This window comes from Homalodisca vitripennis, chromosome 1 (genome assembly GCF_021130785.1).
Source record: "Homalodisca vitripennis isolate AUS2020 chromosome 1, UT_GWSS_2.1, whole genome shotgun sequence".
Classification (NCBI taxonomy): domain Eukaryota; kingdom Metazoa; phylum Arthropoda; class Insecta; order Hemiptera; family Cicadellidae; genus Homalodisca; species Homalodisca vitripennis.
Window position 1 is genome coordinate 77332794 of NC_060207.1, and position 21136 is coordinate 77353929.

A 21136-nucleotide genomic window follows, 5' to 3' on the forward strand; every position below is an offset into this window, starting at 1 on the left:
ATATGATCAATTTTAAAATTATCGAAGAATTATATTTTTTTAATTATGAAAATAATCAAATTTTCTACTAAATAACTTTTAGGGCCTACTATTTTAAAATGAAATACGTTAAAAAGCATGATTTGACTTAATAATATTCTTACCTTTGCACTTGTATATTATTTTATTCGCTCTCAGGCGGCAATATCGTAGCCAAAAACCTCGGAGTCTTCTTCATTTTCACTTTCTACCTCACTGCTACTCGTGTCAGAATTGTCTGCTAAGTTTATAATTATTTGCTCTACAACACTTGTGTGGATACATTCCTTTTCAAAATCAGCTTGCTGCAAGGCTTCTGCGTGCTGAAACTCTTGATTGCCAGTCCTTCTTTAGTCACTTTGTCCAGAGCATCATGAACAAGTTTCCTCAACGTCGGTTATTTTAAATGTCTTATTATTACGTGCTACCTCTCCCCTTCAATTGAGCCCATATATCATTTCAATGGGATTCTGTACTGGCAGTGATAAGGACGTGGGAGCCTGTCAACTGTATGTCCCATTTCATTGGCTAATACGTCGAGTTCATAAGTTTTTTTGTTGGGTTTTATATGGGAGAACCCTCATTATAAGTTCTGGTTTCGTTTCTTTCATACAGTATTGTATGTTTTTTCGAGACAGCCAATTTTGAATATCTTCCTTTCTCCACGATGAATTTGGAATTTTCTCGGCGAGTAACTGAGTGGTATGGAACATTGTCCATGACGATGATCGAGCCTTCTTCCAAAATGCATAGCCAATGTTTTTAAAACCATTTTCTAAACGATTCAGCGTTTCATTTCATCGTGATAGTCCGAACTGGATGATGTCTTAGACCGAAAAACCCACTTACATTCTTGCAAAAACCCATCTTTTGCCGAACCGACATGACAAATTATTAATCTTCTACCTTTGCCGAGAGGAACCTTTAGTCCACCAGACTCAGTCGTGTCCTGCCATATGTATTTTTCGAGTATGGTTTTCATTAACCCATGTTTCATCGAGGTAATATATGGGCCTACAATCACCAGATTCTCTAAGCTCTTGCATAGTTCTCAAAAAATTTTAAACGAGCCGCTACAATATCATTTCGTTCCAATAAAAACTTTCTACCATCATTGGTTTTCTTATACCTGAAACCAACATGCCTTAATAACCTATTTGTTGAAGTTACCGATCCGTTGTAATCAAGTTTTTGTTTGAGATCCTGCGTGATTCTTTTTGATGTGGGAAATTCCCCTCTGTCGTAGTACGAAAGGACAGTTCGTTTCAAAACATCTTTTTCAAAGTCATCAAAGCCTGTTATTTTTGATTTTCGACTTCTTTTGTTTTCCTGGCGTTGAAAAACTTAATTTCTGATGATGAAGGTCCATCTTCTTCGGACAGCTTAGCTTCTTTACTTATTTTGTTAACGGTTCTTTCACGTTTTTAGAAAATTAACGTTTTTGCAGTATTTTTTATGTTTTCTTTTTAATTTATATTTCGGCTAAAGATTTTAATTCTACGATATTCGTATATGAGTAATATAATACAATAATTTATTTCAATCCATTTAACTCAACATGGAAATAAGCTACAGAGATGTACTTTTGTTTTAACACGTTGACTGCTGACGGCAAAATACATGTAAACTGCCCCAGAACCTAAAGTCTTAATATTTATTAATACACTTACCATTTGCTATCAGAGGCTGATTTTATGGGCAGATAATAACGTCTGTGATCCAAAATGGAGGGATTACATGACGTCACAGATTGACCGCGGGATCCGCGGGTGGGTCAGCACGCGGAAAGAGTTTTGTCGCACAGAGCGCGGCTAAAAAAGTCTAATAAGCGAGTGGCTACCGTAAAAACAATCCAATTTTAAACTAATTTCATTATATAGTGCAAAACAAAAACAAAATTAAAAACTATATACAATATTTACAAGGTCTTGAGGGCATGGCTTTTACTGCTGGCCTCTGTGATGTATGTCAAAACTATTGACAGCACAAAGTCCTGGTTTACCTGGACAAACAGAACATGTATATGTTGTCATATTCCTTTTTCTTTTCATTCTTGTAGCATACCCTACAATCTTTACGTTTTCTGTCACCCTTTTTATCCCGTTCTTCATTTTGTACAAGTTTTGTGGGTTGGGTTTCTTGGCGGAGTAATGAGAGGAGCTTGCTGCTTGTGGGGGTAAAAGACTCCCAATCAACATAAAAAAAACCAGTCAATCGGTGAACCATTACCTGGTACATCTACTAGCAATCTATTGTTTCCGGTTGTGAAAGGGATCTGTCTTAGTCCATTTGTATTATTAGCCCATGAAGGGGTTTATTACAATATCTTCACTATCACTACCCGAAACTGTCAACAGCAGTGTTTCCACTGGATTCACTATCCACATCTGATGCTTCATCGTCAGTAGCACTATTTTCTGTAGCCACGGTTGGCAGACATGGTGAAAATTGCGATATAAAACTTGTATAATATACAATAGTACAATGTCACTACACATATAAATAAACAACTCACTTGAACGCATCACACTTGCACATGCTAAAAAACGCGGGGAGGGAAACAGAAACGAAGTACAAGTCAAGGTCAACTCGGAACCACACGCCACGCTCAACGAGTACGAACCGTCTCTGGCCGAGAGCTGGGCTCACACTGAGCAATAGTCGAGACTATGGTAACGCCCCGCGGATCCCGCGTGGCGCGCACTGCTACGCCGCCGCTTACCCCCGCGGATCCGCGGGGCCCGCACTGAACGTGTTAAATGACCGTAAAATTACATTTTGTAATACGTAGTTAATTAATTCAAGACAGCTCTAACATTTCTTTCGAGCGTAACGGTTAAGTATTTTAAGAACGCCTGGAACTCGCGCGACTTGTGGTTACAGCGGGGGGAACAAGTTTGGCAACGTCGCTTCAGTTCTCGTTGGCCGCTCGAAGGTCACGGGCAAAATAGGCTCCTCCCTCAACTGCACTCTCTTGTGGTTTTTTGTATAGTTCTACACAACGTAAAATAATAATTAATAAAGTATAATTAAGTTTACTTGGTTGTTTAAAATATCTTCTTACAATATATGAGGTGTGTTCAAAAAGTAATGGGACTTTTTAAGTATTGCGGGTTTGGAGTCCGAATTTCAAAATTTGTTTATGTTGGTATAGCTATAATAAAATACTTATTTTATTATAATCATGCTCCTGAAGTATAATACAATTTACAGCTGTATTCATTGTTTACTTTTTCAATGGCAGCTGCTAAGGTTAATGTATTTTATTAACTCAGTGATTTTTGTTTGTTAAAAGAAATGGATCGAAGAATTTTGTATCACATTTTGTGTGAAAAATTAAATAAAGTGAACAAAGTGTGGGAAATGTAAAAAAAAGGCCTATGGTGAGTCTGCTATGAGTAAAACAAGGATATACAAGTGGTATAAACGTTTTTAAGATGGCCATGGACATTGAAGATGATGAACGTTTCAGACGCCCCAGCACATCAACAATCAATGAAAACATGAAAAAAATGGTTATGAACAATTGCAATATTACGATCAGAGAAGTTGATGATGATATTAATATGTCAATTGGCATGAAATATTTTTGAATGATATGAGTATGAAACGTGTGGCAGAAAACACTTGCCCTAAAATTGTTGAATTTTGAACAAAACCAGCGGCAAAGGGAAGTTGCTCAGGAGTCACTAAATGAAGTCAACAACAGTGCAGAATTAATAAAAAGTGTTATGACAGGTGACAAAATATGGGTTTACGGATATGACGTCGAAACTAAGGCTTATTCATCCCAGTGGAGGCATTCTGGATCACCAAGACCGAACCAAGGCTCAACAAGTGAAGTTGAACGTGAAGGTTATGCTCTCTTTATTCTTCCATTTTAATGGCAACAAGAATTCTTGCCACAAGGTCAAAATGGTCAATAAGGAGTACTATTGGCAAGTTCAATTCCGTTTACTTGAATCAATCTGAAAAAAACACCCGGATTTGTGGCAAAACAATTCATAGCTTTTGCACCATGTAAATGCATCTGCTCACACTTCATTGCTTGTTTGTGAATTTTTTGCCAAAAACAAGTACTGTAATGATAGCCCAGGCTCCATATTCTCCAGACATACCTCCATGTAACTCTTTGTATTGTATACTTTTCTTTATATTTTATATGCCGTCATTTTTACAAGCATAGTTGGCATTCAAATTAAATTGCTGAGAGAGCTAAAGGCTATCCCAAAAATCGAGTTTGAGAAGTGTTCCGAGGATTGGAAAAAGTGCTAGCACAAGTGCATGTTATGATGTAATGAGGATTATTTTGAAGGTGACAAACATTCATTTAGACGAATAAATAAATGTTAAAAAAATTTCTGTTACTTTTTGAACACACCTTATAGAAACAAGATCACGTGATGGACACAACAGCTGTAAAAGAAAAGTACAAAAATAAAGAAATAAATACAAAGAATTATTATATTTATTCGCTTACACATTCATTCCTCCTGTCATTAAATCTTGATACAGCTATGTTAACCCTTTGGACGCCAAATTCCGATTGTTAGACCACCAAGGTTCATGTGAAAACCACCAAAGACAAATTAATCAGACCACAGAGTTTCAGGCTAAAACCATCAAAATCCGCCTGATTAACTATGTAAGAAAAACAATTTTTAACTTTATTGAAAGCTTTTAAAGTTTGTTTCAACTGGTTTGGTTTTGTTTTAAAGTAAATAAGGACTGTCTTTATCAATTTTAACGTTTTATTACTAATGACATTAAGACAGCTGTTATTTTTAGTTATTTATTCTTCTTTTACACTTCCCACTTATTATAAAAATGTTTAACCAATCTGTTGGGTATTCAAAATAAAAATGTTCTAACATTTCATTATGAGTATAAGATGTAACCACTTATTAATTAAAAATATTTCCAATAAAAACATATATTTTTACATTTTTTTTTTTTGTTTAAAGTGATTATTTTGTGTAAATTTCTTTTTTTATAACAATTACATATTACTACATATTACCAAATATGTACACATAATGTACTTTTAATTTATGTTAATCAATAGCCAATCTAAAAAGCTACAAAACAAAAAGAAATCATTCAATTTACATAAAATCTCAGGGCAGTACAGAGCGAAATGTAAAGAACTGTACAAGTGTATATATAGGTCTCAGCGGCTTTTGGTTGTACCAGCCTCTCGGATGCTGGAGTCCATAGGGATAAAAACTCCCTGTAGCAAGCTGTTTTCTGGCCATTTACAGACATTTTTCTTTATAATTATAAAAACTATAATAATTATTAGTGTTTTATATATTTTATTGAGCATAAAATGTACATTGTAAATATAACAATTATGAGCACATAAAAACCCCATGAGTAGGGAAAAGAGCACATTTGGTTTTTGGAAACAGAATTCAAAAGCAAGTGCTTAGTAAACATAGAAATGATTTCTTCATCCCATAAGTGTAAATGTAAAATAGCATTTAATTTATTAACTTATAAATTACACAAATAATAACTTTAGATAGGAATACTTTTGTAGTTCTTATGGCAATTTTAGCAACACAGCAACATACTGATTGCAGACATACAATAAATAATTCATAGCTCAAAACAGTTTATTCCAGTATATAACTTGCAATTGGTATGATTTAGTGTTGATTTGAGCTTTCAGTGGTACAGTTTGGTTGGTGATCGTTTATAAACCAATCCCGATGTGATTTTTCAAAAACGATGTAAATGTTAGCTAGTAGCGTGTTAACTCTCATGTTTAAAATATAGTATTTTATTGTGATTATACAGATTACCAAAGATGAAATCAAATAACAAATTCATTTTATTACTTTGAATTTGGATCAGTATTTTACAATAAAACGATGATTTGTAATAAAGGCTGCCAAACCTACACTGTAGCTCCAAAGCCGTTCTAGGGTTAACTAAGGCTAGTCACTGCAAGAAGTTTTTTAGTAGCTGAAGCTAACAGATTGTGGCTGTTTGTTACAACAAACGATTTGTTGAAACATCACTGTTCTATGGTGAGTAACTTGCAATGTACATGAACCAGTGCCTTCTTTCTTCTTCGATAACAGTGAATTTCATAATCATCGAAAAAAATATTTTTAGTTATTCAGGAGTAATATTAATTCCTGGGCTTCCAAAAACATTCAATGAGACTACCTCTATCTGGATCAGCAATATTAAAAATCAATTTTAATTTTGATGGCATTTATCTTTGACCAAAACTCAATACTTTTCTTCCAGAACTTTTTAACATTTCTACTGTACATTCGTATTACGTATGATTTTAAAATAGGGTACTTAGTATTAGTAAAACTTTGCTAGGAAAACATATCTCTTTCTACAAGTCATTCAAGGGTAGATAGTATAAGAAATAACTATATTTAGCCACAGCTTGATGTAAATTATTTGGACTATCACATAAAAAACATATTTGAGATTCTATCACATTTAAGAAATAGAATAGCCCAATACAAGACTCAAAAGACGTTAAATAAGATTTTTAACAATTGTTCTGTTATTCTACGTACAAATACTTTATTTATGATTATGATCTACTTGAAACTGATTTATGATTTGGTTTTCAAAAAATCATGAATTTTTCGACCCATCCCAGTATTAACCTGTCAATGGAACCTACACAGGACACTAGATAAGGCAAAAAACCGATGTGTGACTTACATCTGGGCAACCAAATGGATGTTCATAAGCAACACATCATTAGCCACAAATGTAAACCTAATCTTTCTTTCTGAGGATGTCTGTTGGAGTGGATGGGTCTTCTTTATTGGTAAAGGAGTATTGTCTGTTTTGACTGGAACAGAGATAGTCTCCTCTTCACCCAAGATGACATAACTGACAGATATTGTGCCATCTCTCTATTGTGGATGTAACATGGGATCTCAACAAGATGTGGTCTTTACTACCATCCTGAATGTCATATGAGAAGCAATGCAATTATAACTAAATGCAAAGAGACGTTTCATCAGTTTTTTGTTTTAAGTGACCAACAATATACACAAACAATTTTGTCCCAGGTATGTGTTTTAAATGAGTGACAACTATATCAAACAATTGAAAAGAATCTATTAGTTGTAAACTGAAAAAGATATTTTAAATTCATCCCTGTATGGTATGAACAAAGAAATATTTTGGAACACTCACCAGGTTTCACTTGTGTCGTGTCCACAGCAGACTCAGTTTCGTTCGGCTTGACGACAACAAGAGAAGTGAGCGGAGTCACAAAAGAGTACTGGAATAGTTATTATTGAATTATATTAAATATAACTGATATTAATTAAACATGATATGGTTTGGATCTGTGATTTTTAAAATCTGTGCTATATAATTAGTATTTATTAAAAGACTAAAGAAAGTATGTAACATGAACCCTATTTCTCAATTGCTTCAGCAAAAGAGGGATGATGATAGAGAATCTTTAATTGAAATAGAAGGCAATCTTGAATTTGTAAGGCAATTTTTATCTGATTCTGAAATTTTAATAGTTTATAGATTGTGTGTATATATGAAACTATCTAGTTTTTTATGGAAATAATACAAAAATTGTGGATAGCTGAAGACACCAGAACAACACAAGAGTTTATAGAATTGTTGAGTATCACACAATAGAGCTCTTTAACGCATTATAAGAACCTTTGCAGGCCTTATAACAGCAATTAATTAAGGTGTGAAAATGTAAGCATTCAGTTATATTGTAATAATTTTTATTTGGTTTATGATAGAGCAATGAAATTTAAAACATTGTTTAAAATAATTGTTTCTCTACATTTATAAATAGAATATAATGTATCAAACCATATACTAGAAAAAAATAATGAATCATTTTTTAATTTACTTAAAGAATATTTGTTAAAATCTTAATTTTTATTCTTTTGATGAGTTTTACTTGGGAATCGATAAATCAAATTTTAAATATTGTAGAGTTCTGGTTATGCTGAACATGTGCCCTATGTTAATGGTGCCAAATGAATAGGTTCAATTACAGTGGATGATGGACCCCTACGTTGTTGGACACCAAATGTCAAGGTACCATTTCTAATGTACATGAATTTAATCTTCACATTGGTAGTGTTAAAATGTCAGCCATTCCAATACACTTCAACATTTAACGCTCCTGGTGAATCTTACTCACACTGACGAGAAATCCTGTTTTACTCTCAATCACTATTTTATTATTTCAAAAATTAAATTAAAATACCAGGACAAGCAAATCACTCTCTATTTATACATTACACTTGTTTATTTACAATTCAGATTTCTTCACATCAAGATGAGTGTTTACATTACTGAACTTTAATTTACAAAACTACACATGAATCTAGTTATTTTCATGAAATACACATTCACCAAATCATCAATACTAATTCCTAATTTAATTTATGAAAACTCCTATATTCACTAGGACTAATTAATTTTTCACCATATCAAGACAAACATATAAAATTCATTACTTTGAACTATATATATATATATATATATATACAGGGTGTATATTATGTCTGGAAACACCCAAATATATCCTTTAATAATTTAAATATAAATTTAAAACCTCTTACAATCGTGATAGAGATTGGGCATCTACTTTTTGGAACAATGTTTTGTTATGTCACACCAACGGGGGACGTCCTGCCGAGGTATCGTGAATATTCTTAATGGAAGCCTATACCTTGTGATACATAATTTTAAAGGTAATAGCTTTACTAAATTGAATGCCACAAACCGCATCTCAAAGGAATTATTCTATCAGAAAATAGAGCATTTTTAGTATTGAAAATTTACTGATGTTCAACAATGTAATTTTAACATGGTTCTTGCCACAAAATGTGTTACACTAATTTTTTTAGCATTTTTTAAATGTTCAATTAAAATAAAATAAACAATTTATTTTTAAGCTGGTTTCATTAGTACAAATTTACCAGTTTTTATTACAATGAATAAAACGTATGAGTCACTTTCTCTGATTACTTATGAATCTGTACTTGGTGTTTTCAGTCAGCAGGAAGGTTTAAAGAGACAAAGGTCCACTAGCCTATGAGAAACATTATTGTGTTATTAATCATCTGGTCTACAGGTTTCATTTTGTTGAGCATGGAGCTTTCACTAGAACAGGTCTAAGCTTTGGGAATTACAAATGGACAAAGGTCATATCATTCCTGTCGAGTTAATCAGTGTCTCTGAAGCATTGCTGTCAAACAAGTTATCTAATTACAGTAGTTCAGTTTTTATTTGGCATTTTAATGGAATTGTCTGAAAGAGAACGAATTACTCTGTTGATGATGCGAGGATATGGCGATCGTCAAGATCTTATCGGGAAGTTTGTAATTTGTTTAATGACACTTTCCCAGAAAGGAATCCCATAAGTGTTTCAACAATATCAAAAAACTATTGAGCGTTTTGAAATGACAGGGAGTGTACGTAATCGGCCAAAGTCGGGTAGGATACAATCTGCAACAGATGAAGAACATGCACTAGATGTTTTGCAAACATTTATTGAAGACCCACATACATCGCTCAGAAAAGCTGCACAGCAACATGATATGCACCCTATGTCTGTGAGTAAGATTTTGAAAAATTAATAAATACAAACCATTTAAAGTTCATTTAGTCCAACAGTTAAGTGAGGATGATTACGACAGAAGAGTTGAGTTTTGTGAACTTGTGATGCGCAAATGTGATGACAATAGAGATTTTCTGACCAACATACTATTTTCTGATGAGGCAACTTTTTTCCTAAATGGCAATGTTAACAGGCACAATTGCCGTTACTGGGCTAGTGAAAACCCACATTGGATTACTGAGTCCCTTTCTCAGCAACCACAAAAAACTGAACGTATGGTGTGGAATTTTAGGTAAACAAAATTGTTGGACCCTTTTTCATCAATGGAAATTTAAATGCCGAACTTTACTACAATATGCTCCAAAATGAAATAATCCCAGCTATTCAAATTGCATCAGGAGAATACTTTGATAATGTATGGTTTCAGCAGGATGGTGCTCCACCCCATTATGGGAGACAGGTAAGAGAGTATTTGGATTTAAGGTTTCCTCATAAATGGATTGGCCGAAGAGGAGAAATCGAATGGCCTCCAAGATCTCCGGATTTGTCACCAATCGATTATTTCCTATGGGGTCATTTAAAATCCAATGTTTATAGAAGAAAGCCTCATAATTTGGAAGACCTAAGAAACAGGATTATAGAGGAGATTGCTTTGATAAACTGAAGAAATGTTAGGCAACTCTGTCGAATCATTTTACACAAGATTGGCTCATTGTCAAACCGTAGAAGGAACACAGTTCGAACAATTGCTTTGACACCAAATGCAGGTAAAACGTTTGTTGTAAGACTTTTCTAACAGCATACATTATTTTTTATTTGTAATAAGAAATCAATAACATAAGTATTTCCATAATTGTACTGTAATAAAACTGGCAAATTTGTGCTAATAGAACCAGCTTAAAATGAAATTTTTGTTTTATTTAATTGAACATTTAAAAACAAAAATGCTAAAAAATTAGTGTAACTCATTTTGTGGCAAGAACCATGTTAAAATTACATTGTTGAACATCAGTAAATTTTCAATACTAAAAATGCTCTATTTTCTGATAGAATAATTCCTTGAGATGCGGTTTGTGGCATTCAATTCAGTAAGCTAATTACCTTTAAAATTATGTATCACAAGGTATAGGCTTCCATTAAGAATATTCACGATACCCTCGGCAGGACGTCCCCCGTTGGTGTGACATAACAAAAACATTGTTCCAAAAAGTAGATTGCCCAATTTCTATCACGATTGTAAGAGGTTTCAAATTTTATATTTAAATTATTAAAGGATATATTTGGGTGTTTCCAGACATAATATACACCCTGTATATATACATTCTATACATAGAATTTTATATGTTTGTCTTGATATGATGAAAAATTAATTATATATAATACATATAATATTAATATATTATAATATATATAAAAGATAAATCTACCATATTGGGTCATAAGTAGTTAAATCTTGAAAAAAATAATTACCTGTAAAGCTAGGTTAAGAGCTTCTTCTTTTGTTTGGTTTCTCTCTTCAGTTTTATCCAATGAGTCGGCCTTGTCCAAAAGTTGCTGGATTGTCAAATAAGCCCACGTCTTTTCCAGGTGTCCTACACAGCCAAATGGTACATTATAATAGTGGTTAGTTTATTTTAGTTAATTAATTTTACATTGATGACCATATTATCTATTTTTAACTGTTACACTGACACATTATTGTAAATCAATTATTAACTAATTTATTTTTTAAGTGCAAAGGTCGTCATAAAAATAAAAACCTCAAGATTTCTCAAGTTTTGTTCCCAATATTGTTAGCGCCATTATGGCGTTAACATGAACAGCTGTAGCTGACTATTTTTGTTCGTGCGACTTTAAAATATGTGCAAAATCAATCCCATTAAATGTGAATACTATAGTGAAATACACTTTCTGAAAGCAAATTAGGTCTGCGTATCTTTATATATATATTTCTTGTGTTTCGTGTGTATGTGACTGAACTCCTCTTAAACGACTGGACCGATTTTGATTAAATTTTTTGTGTGTCTTGTAGGGGATTCGAGAATGGTTCAGATTCACAATTTGGTCCAATTTTAAATAGTTTATTTAATTAATTTTTTTAATTATAAATTATTGTTGATGTTGGAGTGTTTTATATTGAATCCGACAGACTGCGCTACAACACGTAATACAAAGCGAACTGATACTTAACAGTTGTTAATACTTTCAGCTGAAGTTCATCAAAGAGGCAGAAACATTTGTTTAGATTTAAAATTTAGGAAATTGTTATTGTAAAGTGCTTGATCAGTAGTGTAATGCAGGTTACATAGAAGACGTCATTGCCTAATTTTAAATTTAGAGTGCACCAATGATCAATAAACTATCTAATGCAATGAAAATACTATTAAACGCTATTATGAAAACAACCTCATTGTTCAAATCCGTGAATGTTTGCACAGAAGGTAATCGAATTTGGTTAGATCGAAGGTAAATGAGAAGAATCGAAAGGTCGTCTTTATGATCGAAATTGGTTTTCGTTGATACATTTTCTTGAAGGCACACTCCTCAATAATACTGGAAATTATCTTAGACAGAAAATTAATTTTAACAGACCGAATTTGATTCTTTATAACCTAATTAGTTTATCGAGATTCATCCAAATAAATTAATTGTTCTGAATAACTTATCAACACCTAACAAAAACCACGAAAGATAAAGGCAGGAAATATGGCACATACCTTCATAATGCGCCCAAGAGGCTCACGAAGGAACGACTATCAATTATCTCAGCAATGTTTAGAATGTGATAGAAAAAGAATACGTGAATATAGTGTACCGTTTTTCAACAGGAAAATGCGTGCGAAGCCGCAGGCAACTGCTAGATAAAATATATAAAGAGATAAGCAAAATTTATAGCAGTGTAAGAATGAAACTTTCATTTACAAAACTGTGCACCATATATTATTTTTACATATTATAGATAAAACAATAGCAATCAGCACAAATTGCAGTTTACGTTGTGTTTAGTTTGTCCATGTTCAAATCAGCTGCCACACTACCAATATCAGTAAAATGGGAAGGCAGCACTTAAATGTCTAGTCCTTTTTAGGTTGTTATGTATCAAAGATTGCTAAATGTGCATGTCATGGAGATGGTAAGATTTTGAGATAGCAAATCATTAAGGTTAACTCTATTAAAAAAAAAACATTGCCAAACCTAATTGTGTTTTCATTGTTCACATCACTTGGTGCGAAATTTGATCATCTTAAGAGTGCAGTTATAAATAAGTACAGGACTTGTATCTTGCCCTAGTGTTCTCTGAGACAGCTATATAAATGGATTAATTTTCCTTTTGTTACTTGTTTCTTCCTATGCTGTTGGTTTGCAGTAACATATAAAGAGAAAAATTCTATCCACAGGCCCTTTTTTCAACGCTTTTATTTACTCCTTTCAAAAAGCTAGTAGGTCATTACAGAATTTAATTTAATCTCCTCAATATCTTCAAATCCTGTTTCTTTTAAAGAAGTTTTCCATTTTGAGAAGAGCCACAAATAACAGCAAACTACATCAGGACTGCAGGAAGGCATACAAAGTTGTTTCACGTCATGTTTTGAAATTTTGGATACGTTGAACAAACAATGTGTTAGTTATGATGAAGTCCTTAGTGAGATTTGAGCTACTGAACAGTCTAATAATGGATCAATCAATCAAATTTTCCTTGATTCTTGCACACTCAAAGGTCTCTAGCCATTGCAGATCTACCGAAAGTTAATCATGACAATCTTAGAACCACATTTGTTTTCTTGGTTATTCCTCACAGAATCAGCTTACAAAAAGCTTAAAATATCACCAATAATCTCTGATAAAGAAAAGGACATAAGGCTTTAATTTAGCCTGTTTAAATAAATTTAAAAATGTCATTTCATTTCATAAAGAAAAGATTGTAAAAACATTTTATGCAAATGTGTTGGTTAATACAGTTTCTCATAGCGTAATATAAAGATGGCTTAATAGAGGTATGAACATGCAGCATTAAAATGGCAGCACACATAGCAGTTCGTGGTGGAGATCCTTTCTCCAGTATATTTACAGGTACTTTAAACATTGAACAGCACATAAGTAGATTGTACAATCTTCGTTCAAAACTTTAGGAGAACTAAAAAACATCTAATTTAACATTAATACTAGTGTTATAAAAGTGCAGAGGGATAATAAGACCATTAGGTATGAGTTTGGGGGCATAACAAAATGTAAAACCAGTTAAATGTTTATGTTTTGTAGAGCCTAAAATTCAAAATCAGAGATGTTTCGGAGGCTGTATGTACTGAGAAGATTATACCATTGCCCTTTATTCCAGAAAACTGTATATAAACTCTGTGAGCATACCACATTAAAAAGAATTTCTTTTGGTGGAAGTTTTCTTTTTATAGGCAACCACACAGCTATATTGATCACTGAGTTATAGTCCTGTCAACAGCATAATAACATAAACAGGCTTTAAAGGTCAATGAATCTTAATAGGAGTTAATTTTTCAGCAATCAAAAATTCGATAACAGTATACTGTTTTACTCGTGTTGACATACAACTTGGGCATGTCTCTCTACTTTCACTTCTCAAAATACTGGATAAAGACAATGACCTCTAACCTGCCCATGCATATTGAGTGGAAATATTATTTCCACATAGCATACCAAGTGCTTCTAAAGGCTATTTTGTTTCCACTCTACAAGCATGAGTATCTTATTTTTCAGTCTATTCTTGTATGTTTATATCAGTGTTAATTACAAGAAATTATGTTGAGCTATTTTAGGATAAACTATTCTAACTGAGTTACAAAAATGTAAATACATTACCAAAAGTTCTGTTTTTTGGTTTCACAATTATAGGGATAAAATCAATAATTATTGGATATCTGTGGAACCCATTTGCAGTATGACCACTGAGTTCTCCAATTGTTTCTTTCTCCTTTATTTCATTGTTGTTTATTTTTCCAGCAACCACAAGTTCAGAGCCATTGAAGAATACAGGAAAATCAATTTTAGTCCTTGAAGAGTTGTCAACCTGAAACAAATTCAAGCTCTTATTTTATTTTGTAACATGGATAATTTAAAACTACATAGCATTTATATATAAATTGGTTAAATTACATCACACTTGATTGGATGTTTTAATAGACAATAGACAATAGACAATAGACAATATTATTTATTTCCTTTAAGACATTTTACAATGTAATTGGATACGTCAAATACAAGAAGACAAACAGCATTTTTGAGATCATTAGGTTACTTATAATAAGATCTTACAATTTATAGAACTTATAGGCTATAGTATAAAAATAGTAATCAGTTGCCTAGCTAATTTCGGAAAAATTGTAGTCCTTGTACTCTGCCACAGTATAAAAGGCTTGGTCTTTAATCCAGTCTGATACAAAACATTTAAACTTGTTAAAAGGCAGATTTCTAATAGGCAATGGTAGTTTGTTATACAATATGAGCTGTTGATAAACATGACTATTTAAAGTTTTTGAGAGTCTTACATATGGAGTTATAAGGTTGTTTCTATTTCTAGTTAAATGGTCATGATTAAAGTTTTGAGCAGCAAAGGAGTCTATATTCTGTTTAACATGAAGCAAAGTACTTAAGATATATAAGGATGGAGCTGTGATAATTTTTAATTTCTTAAAACTAGCCTTACATGATTGTCTCAAGGTTAGGCAGTCCAGAACTCTAATGGCCTTTTTTTGCCATATGAAAACTTTAGAGGCATGACAAGCGTTGCCCCACAGGCGAATTCCATAGTTCATTTGTGAATGGAAAAGACCATAGTATACAATTAACAACGTTTGTTGGCCTATAGATAATTTAAGTTTTCTTAGAAGAAAGACAATGCGGGATAGTTTTTTACACAAATTTAAAATGTGGGGTTTCCAGCTCAAGCTGTTGTCCAGTGTAAAGCCTAGTAATTTTACTTCGCTACTTACATTACTAGTAACAGGAACATCCCTGAGAGAAAAATAGATCAGTTCAGTTTTGCTATTATTGGTAACTAGATTATTAGAATCAAACCACCTTTTTGCATAAGTAAAGGCATTAGACAGGTTGTGTTTTACAATTTCAAAATCACTATCAGAACAGAGTAGAGTGGTATCATCGGCATAGAGTACACAAAAAGTTGGAATGTTACAATATATATCATTAACAAAGATTAGATACAAAAAAGGTCCAAGAACGGAGCCTTGTGGGACACCAGCTATAACATCATCATACATCGAGCTGATGTCATCTACAACCACTTTTTGCTGCCGACCAGATAAATAAGATTTGATCAAGTTTAGTTCCTTTTTTCTGATACCATAGAAATATAGCTTATCGTACAAAATATTAAAAGACAGGCAGTCAAACGCCTTTGTCAAATCTATCAAATTAGATGCAACTATGTGTCTATTTTCAAAACCATTAATAATATACTCTACAATTGCTTCCATAGCTAAAACTGTGTTGTGTTTGGGACGAAACCCATATTGATGGCTATACAATAAGTTATTACCATTAAAATATTCATGAAGTTGTAGGATCATGCAAGATTCTATAATCTTTCCAATGATGGGTACGATGGCTACGGGTCGATAGCATTCAGGAGCTTTTAAGTCCCCTTTTTTAAAAATAGGTGTGATCTTGGTAAGTTTTAAACCTTCAGGGAAGATTCCATGTCTTAGTACTAGATTAATTAAAAAAGTTAACGGTTTGACAATAAATTCACCAACAGTTTTTACAACATAGTTTGACAGACCAAACACATCCTCGCTTTTAGAGTTGCTAAGGTGTGAAATAGTTTGAGACACTATTTCCGTACTGACCGGTTGCCAGCTAAAACCAGAAACAGGGATAGGCTTATCAAAGTTTACAATAAAATCATTATGGTTGTTGTCATTTAAATCTAGATCAACATCACTATGTACATTTTTTGACACATTTACAAAATAGCTATTGAGACAATCAGGAGAAATAGGTATGACATTTTTAGGTTTAATATAGCATGATTCACTTCTTATAACTTTCCATGCCATTTGGCACTTGTTTTTGGCATTAATAATGAGGTTTTCATTGGCTGTTTTCTTTGCATTTGTAATTTCTCTATTATATAGCTTTCTGAGAGTTACGTATCTGTTTTTATCAACTAAGTCTTCTGTACATTTCCACTTATCATACATTACTAGTAAGAATTTCCGCATCATTTCAAGCTGCGGAGTAAACCAGTTTTTTGTATTTGAGCTTTGATTGGGCCTAGCACTGGTTTTTTTACACTTAACATTTACTATCGGACAATGGTGGTTAAACACAGAACATAAAATATCGATAAAAGTTACAAAGGCAATATTCACATCTACATTTTGATACACAGAAGACCAGACAACAGAAGACATACAATTTATAAAATTTTCTAATCTAACATCATTTATTAAGCGTTTTGTTTTCTTTTGTTTGACTGGACTAGTCTTATTATTACAATGCTTGAGGTTTAGACCAACCCATACACCGGCGTGATCAGATATAATATCCTGGGCTATCAAGGAGACTTCAAAGTAATTCTGAGTTAGGTTAGTGTATATGTTATCCAAACATGCCCCAAAGCGGGTTGGATTCTGATTAGTACAATATAGGTCAAACGACCTTAACAGATTTAGCAATTCAACAGTTTCATTACTTCTCTTATTTAACAGGTCTACATTTAAGTCACCGGCAATGGCTAAACATTCATTGGTTTTAACATATTTACTTGTAACATACAATAAAAGATTTTCAAGATTTTCAATAAAATTTTTAAAATTACTATCAGGTGTACGGTAGATGCTAAGAATAACAAGATTAAGGCTAAGTAGCCTAGCTGCTGCACCCTCACATATATTATTTTGACAGAAGGACGAGATATCGACGCCTTCAAAGGACAAGTCTTTCTTCACAAAGATTGATGATCCACCATGCGGGGACTGTCTAGCAAAAAAGTTGGCCAGCACAAAACCATGGGGCACATAGTAACTCACTTCGTCAGAACAGAGCCAGTGTTCATTTAGACAGATAATGTCGGCCGGTTTATCATTCAAGATGGCCTCTAACTGACCTAGTTTATTTCTCAAAGATCTTATGTTCAAAAAGCCAACATTCACCAACACGCCTGGATTATCGTTTCTTGATTCCTCCTCAGCACTTAAGTTCCACTTGCTATTTGATTGTTTGACACTAAAAAACTTTCTTGACTCCGCCCATCACTGCGATATGTTTTGGGAGGCCGAAATGATTTTATAAAAGTGCCTTCCGGCCACAGATTTGGGTGCATCAATTCCTCACCAAGTTCATGGGGTACTCCCACCTTAAAAGAGCTGTAAACTGCTATATCTTGTCACAAGTTTATTACAATGAAAAACGGCATCACCTTTAAGGCTATGCAGGTAGTCTGTGATTGACTGAGCGCACACAACTGGGTCCAAACCGGACAGAAAAAGCCATCTCATGCGTTTTGCCGGCTTAAGAGGATTACTGTCGCTTACCTTCAAAGTTCCACGCACTACCTTGTTTTTATCTTCACTTCTTAGAATGTCACTGTAAGTTGGGGCTGATCCAGTGGCAGGCCTCTCCTTTCCGTCTGTATCAGGAACTATAGATATGTTGGAGTCCATTTTGCTCCCATTGATAGAATAACCTTCAGATCTCCTCTTGTAGTTGTTGTTCCAACCGCTTTTCCTGTAGTTGACAGCCGTCCATTCGGTACTAGACTTTGTAAAAAACTCTATTACTGTTTGAGAAGGACCTAGCCTCCTGTTGGCGACCTCTATTATTATTGTCTCCAACTCCACTGAAATTCCTCGTTTTCTGCGAGAAGGCTTTTTTCTCAGTGCCTCTGCGATAGTCACTCACGACGTCCAAAGCATTTGGAAAACGTTCGTCATCGTCTACCAAAACTTTACTCTCGACGTTTTCTCCACAGGTCTGAGAGTTTGGTACCGTTGTATTATCGATTGTCGAATCGAAAGTCCTGGATTCTATTGTCAGATTGTTTGAGTTAGTGGCCTTTGCCACAGCAGAAAAAGATTTGACTTTCCCTTCAATTTGGCCGGTGTTGTAAACATCCGGTTTTACACTAACCCTATATGCATCTGCTGCCACTAGAAAATTATCAAATTTCTCATTTAGAGCTAAATTGTCATTCACTACGTTTTTCACACTAGCAAACAGTTTGTCAACAGTAATGGATAAGTTAATAAGCCCGTCAATGTCTTTTGACTGTTCAGTAAACTTGGTTAACCTTAAACCACAAGCTTCGCAAGCCCATTTAGATTTTTCCGCTAGAATCTTCATATATTCATATTCCACATCAGTGATTGACACACATGCACAGTGAAACCAATTATTGCAAACAATTTCACACTGTAACGCACTGTCATCTTCTTTAACTAAATTTTTACACACCGGACAAAACTGACAGCTATCACAAGCCATGATATTCAAAGATGATATTTCAATTGATATTTCACGTATTTTCAAAAGCTACCTCTATGCAAATAATACTTTATAAGAAGCTTATATATGATGTAGTGGGAAAGAAGAAACAGTGATAGCAATGTTTGTAAACATAGACTTGTTATTATATCCTTCAGAGCAGCTTGCTGTTATCTGCTGGTACAAAGGTCAGAAACCTGCACTCTGGTCTAGTCCCTTCTTATCTGATCTCACCTGGACCCAGTCACTTCATTCCTTAATTCTCAAAAAGTTTTATATCTTTAGTTTTAGTTTACTTCTTTGATAACAGTTTTTTCACACCAACGATTTATTCATTCATATAGACAACATTTATCTCTTCACTTACCCATCAAAAAATTTCTTAAACAACTATATATTACCACTAATATTTGTAAAATACAGGGAAGCAAAAAAAGCACATGGTCTCTACAAACATGATCACTTCACTTTTAAAGATATATACATTGATATAATTTACATTGGTAATATATATGAAACATAACACATCCAAAGACAATTTAGAATTCCAAATGTAATAATATCAGATACGTCACATAGCCAGCAAAGAAAGTTGACTTAAGAACAGTTATTTATGTATAAACTATTACTTTTATAAGTGTCTAATATGAGGGTTTGGTGAAACTATAAGTATTCATCTGACAAAATTAAATATTTGTGTAGATAAGCAACTGTTTATTAATCTTCACTTAAATCAAACACAAAGTTGAGACTACAGAAAATATGAAATGCAGAAGTCTCTATGAACCGCATTTCTCAGCACAAGCATACAACCAGACATAGAAACTACCATTAACTGGTTATAGCACAACACCAGCGAATACTGTTAATTAGTCTTGGTTACTACTCTCAGTGAGACATCTAGGTTTGGACTGCTTTTGGTTGTGATAGTGTTTCAAAAACATATTTCAAGACTAATATGTATGAGTGTAATGAATAGTAACCTTGATAATATGTGTAACTTCAATAATTAATGATAGCCTAGTGATTGATTAAAACCAAGGAAGTCATAGTTTCAGTGAAAGTAGAACCACAGGAGTTTCAGTCCTGATAACATCGGTAGCCTTCTGGAATTCAATGTCCATTGTCAAACTCCATCTGCTTATCACCCAAAAATGTCTGGTCTTTATAAGGTACCATATCATCCAGTTTAGTGTGAAAATGAATGACATAGGAAGATCATCTATCAAGCTTACACCTCAGCCTCAAAATTAGAGTCAGTATAATTCACTATACTGAAATTAATACATACCAGTATATAACTAAATAAATATAAATAATGTATAAATATTATTTACATTTATACATCAACATATGTAGGATGAAGCTGAGGTTGACTATGGTTGAGGCACACATTAATAAATTAACAGTCGCAATCCCAAAACTTGGAATACTTTAAAGAGTGTAAGCTCAATCTATTGTATATATATATATATATATATATCACTATGATATATGTGGTCTGACTAAAATATAACCGGTCTGATTTTCTAGCTAATAAATAGTGGAAGAAGCTTCAAGGTCAAACTCAGTCACAGAGTCACATGACATCTTCCACCTCCATTCCTGTCACCTGGCCAATCAGTCAGGCCATGGCCTTTGTTGCCAAAAACCATTCATCAACAGCTCATGAGTAAAATGTTGAGCGTTTTAAAAAGATTGAGGAGTTATTATAAAATATTTAGTAAAACTTAGAAAATCTATCAGAGAGGCATATTCTTTGTTGAAACAAGAGTATGGTGATAAATTGTTTGGTAATCAGATATTTTCAGTTATTTAAATGGTTCAAAGAGGGATGAGAAGAACTTCGAGATGGATTACACCCAACAACCATCAAAACCATAAAAAACTGGAGAATAAATCCGAAAAGACGTCAGTTAAGTATTTGTGAATCTTAGAGTATTACCTATTCTCAATGAATGAATAACAAAAAAGAGACTGAGTTGCAGAAAAACAAGTCATGATCCATTTATCAGGTTACAGCCAGGCCCATACCACATTTGTCAT

At 33.4% G+C, this 21136-nt stretch overlaps 1 protein-coding gene across 1 annotated transcript in view; it reads right to left on the minus strand.

Annotated features, from left to right (window-relative positions):
* Positions 1-1961: 1961 nt before the first annotated feature.
* The window catches only part of LOC124366836 (inter-alpha-trypsin inhibitor heavy chain H4-like), an 89682-nt gene continuing 70507 nt past the window's right edge, over positions 1962-21136 (minus strand). The window contains exons 13-16 of the mRNA XM_046823459.1: positions 14447-14654; positions 11084-11205; positions 7201-7288; positions 1962-2020 (exon numbers count right to left, since the gene is read on the minus strand). Coding sequence (XP_046679415.1) covers positions 1962-2020; positions 7201-7288; positions 11084-11205; positions 14447-14654 — 477 coding nt within the window. The remainder of the gene's footprint in view (positions 2021-7200; positions 7289-11083; positions 11206-14446; positions 14655-21136) is intronic.